This window comes from Histoplasma capsulatum, genomic scaffold (assembly GCF_000149585.1).
Source record: "Histoplasma capsulatum NAm1 scaffold_1 genomic scaffold, whole genome shotgun sequence".
NCBI classification, from domain to species: domain Eukaryota; kingdom Fungi; phylum Ascomycota; class Eurotiomycetes; order Onygenales; family Ajellomycetaceae; genus Histoplasma; species Histoplasma mississippiense.
In genome coordinates, this window is record NW_001813982.1 from 2,695,879 (window position 1) to 2,704,733 (window position 8,855).

Consider the following 8,855-nt stretch of genomic DNA (forward strand, 5'->3'; position numbering starts at 1 on the left):
CCCACTTCACGAACAAAATCGAGTATTCGAAAAGCATATCCATTATGCCCGCATATCTGGAATCAGCCTAACAGCAGTGAATGGCCTGGTTGAAGAATTTTTACAATGTGGAACGCAAGTACGCAAGATAAGAAGATTCCTTCTCGAAACGCCTACTCGAACCGATCTCCCGACCCCGTTGTCCAGCCTTGCCAGCGCAGTGTCAATCCTTCTACATAGTTTTGAGGAGCATGTATACAAGTGTTTTAAGATGGGTTTACCATTGTTGGCGAGTCAAATGTTATTCAGACGGCCTGCATGTCTCCTCAACGCACTCGTTGACATCATAAAAGGCGCGGAAAATGCGATAACGGACGGTGCTGTTATATCGTCCGTCTTTACGAAATGCGATCATTACTCCCATGAATATGTGTGGCTCTCTGGAGTTCTTCATGAATTAATGGCATTGGTGGCTGAATCGTGGCTTTTACTGGTTGAGTCTTGGATTGGGCTCCAGCCCGAGCCACAAACCATGCCAGAGCTCAATCGGAATGAGAAAAGCTTCATAAAAACTGAGGAAGTTGACGGTCGAAATTTCAGAAGTATTGAAGCTAAACTGGTTAACTACAGCTTCCGTCCAGAAGCTATGCCTATCTTTGTTCCCGCAGACTATGCGGAAATGATATTCGAAGGTGGCAAGAGCCTGAGGCTACTCGAAGAATTCCATCCTAATCATCCACTTTCCGTAAAGAGCGGCGCGAGTCGGTCAGTGAATCTAACCCTGGAGTGTGCGTTTACCTGGAAAGATATTGATAAACTTCAACAAAAAGCCAACGACTATGAGTCGCGACTTCGAGCTGAAATACTTAGCTACGATGAAAAACGACTCCAGAAATGTCCCACGCTATCACCCGAGAACAAGAATATTGGAAATACTGTTCATGTTGGCCATTATCCAATTGACGGCGTCTTTTCACTTTTAGATATAGACGACAAGAATGATACTACCGAGTTAGCGAGTCAATCTTCAGTCTCTTCCCATAAACTACACATTCTTCTCGCTGAGAGCAACTGTTTCAACACCGACGAAGTCCCTGGAAACGAATTTCTTTTCGGACCACCTTTGGATGCGTCTGTTTATCTTTCATTCGCCCCAGCTATTTCAGCGCAAACTAGATTAATCAATTTCTCCTGCCTCCACCTTCTCTTCAAAGGACATAAAATCAAGGACCACCTGCAATTACAATGGCGTTTTCAGTTATTAGGCGACGGGGTCTTTTCGTCACGCTTATCTCACATCTTATTTGACCCTGAAATGCACAGTGGAGAACGGAAAGCTGGGGTTGCCCGCGGGGGAAGTTCTACTGGACTTCGTCTGGGCAATCGAGATACCTGGCCACCAGCTAGCTCTGAGCTCCGCCTGGTGCTTATGGGTTTGCTTTCTGAGAGTTACCACGGCGACAAAAATTACCCTGGCCACAACACCGGAAACCAAACCAGGAACAGGGACTTGCCTGGTGGCCTCAGCTTCGCAATCCGTGAGCTGACGGGTGAAGAACTTTTAAAATGCAAAAATCCCAATTCTATTGAGGCTTTAGATTTCCTCCGTCTCCAATACCATCCCCCTTCAGTGCTCGAAGCCATAATAACTCCCAGGAGTCTACGCAGATATGACTCTATCTTCAAACGCCTTCTACGGCTGATGCGAATGCTTTCAGTTTCATGCGGCCTAATCCGAAACTCTACAAATCGCTCGAATGCTACCGACATGCGCAGAACAATCACACAAAAATTCCGGATCGAAGCACATCATTTCGTTCAAAGCGTGAGCGACTATTCCTTCCACATTGCTGTTGGAGAAACATGGAGCAAGTTCGAGAGAACACTTGTCAAGACTGAGAAGTGCATTGATAAGGGGGATATCGATGGTACCCTTGACCATGCCAAAAGCTTACACCGCCTCCGAGAATATCATGAAGAAATCCTTGACCAGATCCTCTTTGCTTTATTTGTGAGCAAGAAACACACACAGGCCAGAAACCTTTTGGACGATATCTTCAGCACGATTCTCACATTCTCTTCTTTATCGAAAGCAGCAGCCACTAGCACGTGGATGGAGCAAGAGGGGATGCAATCTTACGATCGGGTAGTTCGTCAGCTTTTCTCGGTGTTTAGGAAACAGGTTTCAGGCTTTGTGAGGTTTTTAAGGGCGTTGGATGGGGCCAAAGAGATGAAGTCGAAAGGGAAATACCGGGCTCTTACAGCTTGGGGGAGTGATGGTCGTGCGGGTGTTGAGACAGAGAGTGTGTTTGAACACCTCCTTTTGCGGTTGGATATGAATGGGTTTTATTAGTTCATTCATTGTATGTGAGATATAAGTCAACGATATCCCTAACGTTAGGAGCCATTGTAGAAAATCGTCGAGTGATGCTTAAAATGTTTTATTCTGCGGGCTTCTCAAACCTTCATACATGTTGTCACCAGTCGAGGAGCCTGAGGAATGCTTTTTAAAATATGCTCCACAAGCTGGGAATATATATACATATAAAAGTGATCATCCCAAATTCTATACCCCTCGTGAACTAGACGATAAACTTGGAAATCATTGCATCTTCAATGTATTCCACGTGATTGTCCAACCCTAGGTAATGTGGCTTTGCGGACATCAATTGGACACCTTGAACCAGCGGAGCAGGCTTCCTAATATCTCTCCTATCAGCATCATCGTCCAGCGATCATCCGGAGGGTACATGTATGCGATCGCGGCGTTTCACCGGTTAGAGACTATAGTTGAGAATGCGCAATCGATAGAGAAAATTTCGGTAGAGAAACGATTGGATTTCGGAGAAACAACATCGCCGTGGAAAATTGAACGTCTCATTCGGATGCTATCCTGGTAGCAAAATATTTTCTTTTCTAGGATTCTTCAACCATCCTCTTAACCCTATCCAGCAAAACGGTGCTTTCTCGTCCCAGTCTTCGTCTCCCAAACTGATCTGGCCTCCTCGCCCTAGCCATAGCCTCACGATCTCGTTGCTTAGCTTCTCTTATCCTTTGTTTCCTTTCGATTTCATCTTTTCTCCTCTTTGCTATTTCTACCTCTTTCATAAACGGAGACAGCTTTGGTCGACGTTTGCGGCGATTCAGCCCGCCCGTTGGCGGACAATCCGTACTTGATGTAAGCCGTTGTCCTACACCGGGAGCATCAAGCATAGCTTGTCTATCAGGATGCAATTCTAAACTCGCTGGTTCTGTCTGTGTCGCATCATCATCATTTTCTAGTGTTGATTCTTTGGTATAACTGAACTTTGAAGATCCCTTCGCCAGCTCATTTTCTTTAATTTTGGCGTACGATTTCTTGACCTTGGCTTTATGGATTAGGTCGCTTTTAATTTTTTGTACTACACATAGCAAAAGAAGGAGAAAGCGATTAGTCGTGACTCGTGAGTACCGGAAATATCGAAAAGGGTATGATAATCATATAGAAATTATTACTTACTTTTTCGTCGATAGGTCCCGTCAGGAAGGTTAGCTGGACCAACTGAAAACCCTTTCTTCTTTTTAGCCACATTAGTATCGCCACCGGCACCATCCTTTCGAGGTCTTTTAGGAGTCATGTTGATATTTTCGTAGATTTTCGATGATGGCATCGCTGATGCAGTTGGTGGGTGCAACAGTAATCTCTCAATATTCACAGGTCACCATAATATCATAGATAATGCCCGTAGATATAGTGACACGGCTGAGAGGAAAAGAGAGAGCCAGCCCGTTCCCAAATGCAAAGATATGCGTTCTTTTTCACATTTTCGAATTATTCTTTGATGCGGGCTGCTGTCCCCACGTGACTCGACTCGGCATCCGTGGCTTCTCCGGCAGTTAGTTAGCCCTCATACGTAGGTCAGCCCGGTGGAGGCGATGATTCCATCCAACCGCCACGGCTCTAGATGCTGCCAGCAACAACCTCACGTCACTCTTATTCCAAAGCCGGTCTTGCTTCCCCTCCCTCCTGTGTCCTCCTCGTAACCTCGCTTCTTTGGATCTATCACATATCTACAACTAACCCAGTTAAACCCGTGACATCCACAACCTAAGTGTCTGCCACTACGCCCCGTGGCATACTTCACCTCTCTGCCTTCTCGTCCTACTGGCTGCGGGAGAGAGCCACGTCTTCCCTTGAGAATGACAACTTGTTTTGCATGCTAGTGACTTTATTTTATAAATAATAACATATGCCAATCTTCAAAGACCAGGAGCAACAAGAGCTCATCCATCATCACCCATGGCCTGTGAGCTCTACTGAAAACAATGACGACATAACACAGCCCAAACCACTGAAACAAAACGCTGAGAGAGAGGAAGTTATTGCTGATACTTCCTCGTGGGCGTCCAATATGGACGCACGCAGTGGCCCTCAGCGATTGCAAACGAGTGATCGTGAAGTGTTAATACGAAGCATCAAGAAGGGTGAAAGTCCTACTTGGGTTCCTAATCGTTCTGTAAGTCAATATTCAACTCTATCAACTCTAATATCCGACGAAAAACCTACACTTCGATATTCGAATTTAGGTTAGGACATGCCTCAAGACTGCTGAACGCCATGAGTTTTACTCGAGTGGTCCTCTTGCATGTCATGCATTTATGTTATTGGGAATATACCTGTGTTCGAGCTATTCTTACATTATAACAATAGAGAAGCTAATTTTCCGGTCCCTATAGCTGGAAGAGTATTTCGCAACCCATGGAGACCCTCCACACTCAAGGCTTGAAGGCCAGCTGAACATAGAGAAATCCCATCCTCTCCTCCCTGCTGCAGAAATAAAGAAATCACCAGAGCGTGGTTGCAACAGTGAAATATTGACAAGTTGTGCGTCTGAAATCGAGAGGCCAAGGTCAGCCTTGCATTCGGGTGACTTTCGCGAGGGATCACCCCAAGACCACCAACCAGGCGATCAAGAACCTTTTGGGCCGGATCCCAGTCGTGTTCGTTTTAATTCTTCTCCAACCACACCATGGTATACACCTACAAGTCCACCACGGCCTACAAGGCAGGATGTCGACTCAATTTTGGCCAGAAGTCGGGCAAGGGCTCCGTCCTTGAATTCATTTTCTTCAAGTTTTATTCTTAAGGCCCCGACAAGTCCGCTAGTCCACCAGGCCAATAATACCGACCTCGACTTCTCATCCAAGATTGATCCTCTCGATCTATCTTCCAGCTCTGATAACACTAATCGTCGTCGTACATTACCGCCAGAATCCTTTATGTCCTTCCAATCTTCTCCTCCCGGATCCCTTAGAGGAGCCATGGCTCCGAACTCTTCCCGGTCTTGGAGAAGAGAGGCAACTTTCCCCTACCAAGCCCACCAGCCCCGAAGGTCGTTAACGTCAGCTTACACTCTCCAACCCGCATCATCCCCACAAACACCTTTCATAGCACGCTCGAGAAGGCCATCCTTTTCCACCGATATCTCCTCCCCACTTCATCATGCAACTATGGTCGGATCATATGAAGAATCCATTTTACGAGGGAGAATGTCGACATCCCCGTCTAAACCTCTGGATTTCACCGCTCAAATCGGTGTACTTGGGAGAGGTAATTGTAAACCCAACTTAAAATGCCCTCCTCATGTTACTGTGCCGTTTCCGGCAGTTTTTTATAGCTACCCAGCGTCCGGCGGCGGACGATCAATATCAGATGATAGTCCCAGTCCATACGTCGGTTTCATCGATATTGAAAATACGTTTCCAAGGGAAGACAAGAAAAACCAAAAAAGTCGGCGGCGCTATACCAGCCCATTAAAACATGTTGATAAACATATAGAAGTGGGCACTACTATGTCAGATGTGAATACAAATGTTACAACACAACAGGAATGGCGTAGGAGGGAGAAGCGATCGCGACGGTCATCATCTCCAAAATCACCTCCTGGAGGGTGTTACAGAATACCACAACTAGGCCAACTACAAATCATCATTAAAAATCCCAACAAAACTGCAGTGAAACTATTCCTCGTTCCTTACGAATTAGAAGGAATGGAACCAGGAACTAAAACCTTTATCCGACAGCGAAGTTATTCAGCTGGACCGATTATTGACATGCCCCTGTCAGCCAGGACAAATATTGGAACCGACCCAACAGAAGCTTCCTTGGGTATGAACGAAGATCCAGCCGGCAAGCCGATACTAAGATATTTGATTCATCTGAATATTTGCTGTCCTTCCCGCGGTCGCTTTTACCTCTACTCGGGAATCCGTGTCGTTTTTGCGAATAGGGTCCCGGACGGTAAAGAGAAGCTGATAAATGAAATTCAGTACCCTGATCCTCAATATAGCCCTTATAAACCCTCCAAGGAAATTGCCAGTAGGCACAGAAATGCTGGTTATGGGCCTGGTTTACAGCCCATAACTCCAATGAGGATTGGCCTCAATAAGCGCGAGCCTAACTTTTATGCTCAGACGCCTCCACTACCCCATTTAAAGACGCTCAATTTCGGTCTCCCCGTTCATGCGTCTGGAAATGCTCGCCTAGATGCCTCGGATTGCGAGAAACGTGGGATGGAGGAGCATGATCCACATGGCCCTCACTCGCTGTTTGGTAATTTTTCGAGTCAAGCTCCTTCTAACCCAAATGACCTCCCCACTCTTCCGCTATCTTCAATTAACTCGTTACCTTCGCTCGACCTGCCAAGTTCGAGTGCAGACGCAAGTAATATGTACAGCAAACGGCAAAAGGGTGATGTTGGATATGGAAGCCCTTCCGGGATGAGCTCGATCGGAAGCGAAACGGGAGAGAGCCTACTGGCGCGAAAACTGAGAAAGCTAGATGTTATGTTAAATCCAGACGTGTCGGACGAAAAGTAAGCGCCGCAATATATACATGATGGAACAGATCTATTCGTGTCGTCACCGTATGGCAATCAATACCGGTTGTCAATTCCAATGGCAAGCCTGCGCCATCCTCATTTCGCCTTCACTAACTTCAAATTATCTTAACTGTTTCTTTTTAATGATCTGGCGGTAATTCCACTCTTTCTCAGTACCATTTTAACTATTTTTTATTCACCTTCCATATGTTTATAGACAAGGCGGGGAGCGAATGGCAACGGCGTTGAATTGGATAATTATCAGCAAATCGGCTGAATGATAAATGGAAGTGTGTATTTACGCGTCCATATACTCCCAGCACTTTTCTTTTCTCTTTCTTCTTGCTCTGTTTGTTTTGGCATAGCTTGAGATGTCAGACTTTTTACTCACTTGGATATTCTGTACATACATGCAGAATAAAGTGCATCATCCATTCCTGAGCAAGCTACTTCTTCACTTCTTCGCCTACAATATTGGCCCTGCAACAACTAAACCTTTCTATAGTGGAAAAAGATAACAGAGCCTCATACATCTACAATAACGCTAGTGAAACTATTTATTCTCAATCAACTTTCAACTAACTTCAAATCCAAGCCCTGGGAATATAGCCAAAGGTTATCCACTTCCACTCCTTGACAAAGTGGAATTATATAACGTGGTGGTAAGCATGTGGATATATACATTGGTTTCACGTTCAGCCTGATGATATATATAAAGCACTTTTAACACAAATCTATATTTGAGGCCATGAACGATCCTTCACCGTGCTAATTCTAATTAGATCGAAGGAAGAAGTTCGCTATGGTGGTTCTATGTACAGCGTAAAGGTGGTGACAAGCTCGGTAGCGGAGAATACTGGCGACAACACTTAAACATATAATCTCACGACACAAGGCTTATTGCGTCTCAATAGTAAATTATCCTTGCTGGGTACATATATGTACAAAGGATGCTGAAGAAAGCCATTTAGGAAGTTTTACAACAAATTTCTTCAACTTTATCCCGCATGCTCGACAATTTCGCTGATGGCAGCCCCATTCCTGACAACGGTTCGGATCTGCTCAGGAATGGGCAATTCCTTGGAGTCGTCATCCGTTCCTTCCTTAGGCGGCACGACGATATTCAAGTTGGAGCATTTACTGCTGAAAATCTCAGTATTCAAGCTCGCCTGGCTCAGGTACAGACTTGCTCCATCGACCTGATCAAGCAAGATAGTCGGGACAACGCCATCAATCTGCAGGGCAAATGTAGGGGATTTAATGACATCAACGCTGCTCACAAGTGAGTCAACGATGACGGAGAGGCCCGTACAATTGTCAATGGATATAGCGTTGGCTTTACCGTTAATCTTGACAATCACTTTATTGCAATGGGATATTAAGATCGAGTGCGAGAGTTGAGCGGGTACCTCGATAATGTCGGTAATGCTATCGTAATGCTCAATGTACCATTTATTACCATCAAGCTGCTTGCGTGAAGGTTTTTTAGAACGCATGCTTTCGGGTTTTGGTTTCTTGCTTGGAACTGGTGATTTTCCACGGGCAGTGGGGGATGTCACACCGGTCCTTGAATCGCTGCGGTCAGGGACAAGCGAACCAGCCCGAAGGCTAGGATTCTTATGTGTCATTTCCGACTTGTCGACTTTTCGGAGGCCTGAGGTGATCGCAGACCCTTTGTTCAATTGCTCGAAAACAGATGACATATCACCAGTCGATACTGCCTTCGGCGGAGCTGCTCCACCAGCTGGGGGTGGAGGCGGGGGAGGCGGGCCACCTGCGCCAGCGGTAGGAGGGGGTGGAGGGGGAGGAGGCGGTGGTAACGTAGAGCCCGTCGGCGAACCGGACTGAACCTGTTTCAAAGCCTCCGTTACGTCGACTCCATCCCGGTTGTTCCATGTCAAGCCATTCGGATAATGTTCCTTAATATAGGTGACAAGAGATTTAAAAATTTGATAATATGATTGAATAAATGCGACATGACGATCGTCCCTTTAAAATGTTAGATACCATCTTCGC

General features: G+C 45.8%; 4 protein-coding genes across 4 annotated transcripts in view; 2 read left to right on the forward strand and 2 right to left on the reverse strand.

The window, feature by feature from the left end:
- Nucleotides 1–511: 511 nt before the first annotated feature.
- On the forward strand, nt 512–2,332 carry HCAG_00768 (predicted protein; the record flags this gene model as incomplete). Its single annotated transcript, XM_001543672.1, has 1 exon — nt 512–2,332. One exon carries the CDS (start codon nt 512–514, stop codon nt 2,330–2,332), a length of 1,821 nt encoding a protein of 606 aa, XP_001543722.1.
- Nucleotides 2,333–2,895: 563 nt separating this feature from the next.
- HCAG_00769 (conserved hypothetical protein) lies at nt 2,896–3,596 on the reverse strand (the record flags this gene model as incomplete). The annotated part of the gene is made up of 2 exons (XM_001543673.1): nt 2,896–3,380; nt 3,479–3,596. 2 exons carry the CDS (start codon nt 3,594–3,596, stop codon nt 2,896–2,898), a joined length of 603 nt encoding a protein of 200 aa, XP_001543723.1.
- A 612-nt stretch (nt 3,597–4,208) lies between these two features.
- Nucleotides 4,209–7,120, forward strand: HCAG_00770 (conserved hypothetical protein; the record flags this gene model as incomplete). The annotated part of the gene is made up of 5 exons (XM_001543674.1): nt 4,209–4,265; nt 4,302–4,475; nt 4,696–5,569; nt 5,798–6,833; nt 7,057–7,120. 5 exons carry the CDS (start codon nt 4,209–4,211, stop codon nt 7,118–7,120), a joined length of 2,205 nt encoding a protein of 734 aa, XP_001543724.1.
- Nucleotides 7,121–7,837: 717 nt separating this feature from the next.
- The window catches only part of HCAG_00771 (conserved hypothetical protein), a gene marked incomplete at both ends in the record, with an annotated part of 1,796 nt that continues 778 nt past the window's right edge, over nt 7,838–8,855 (reverse strand). Inside the window, one exon of the mRNA XM_001543675.1 lies at nt 7,838–8,828. Coding sequence (XP_001543725.1) covers nt 7,838–8,828 — 991 coding nt within the window. The remainder of the gene's footprint in view (nt 8,829–8,855) is intronic.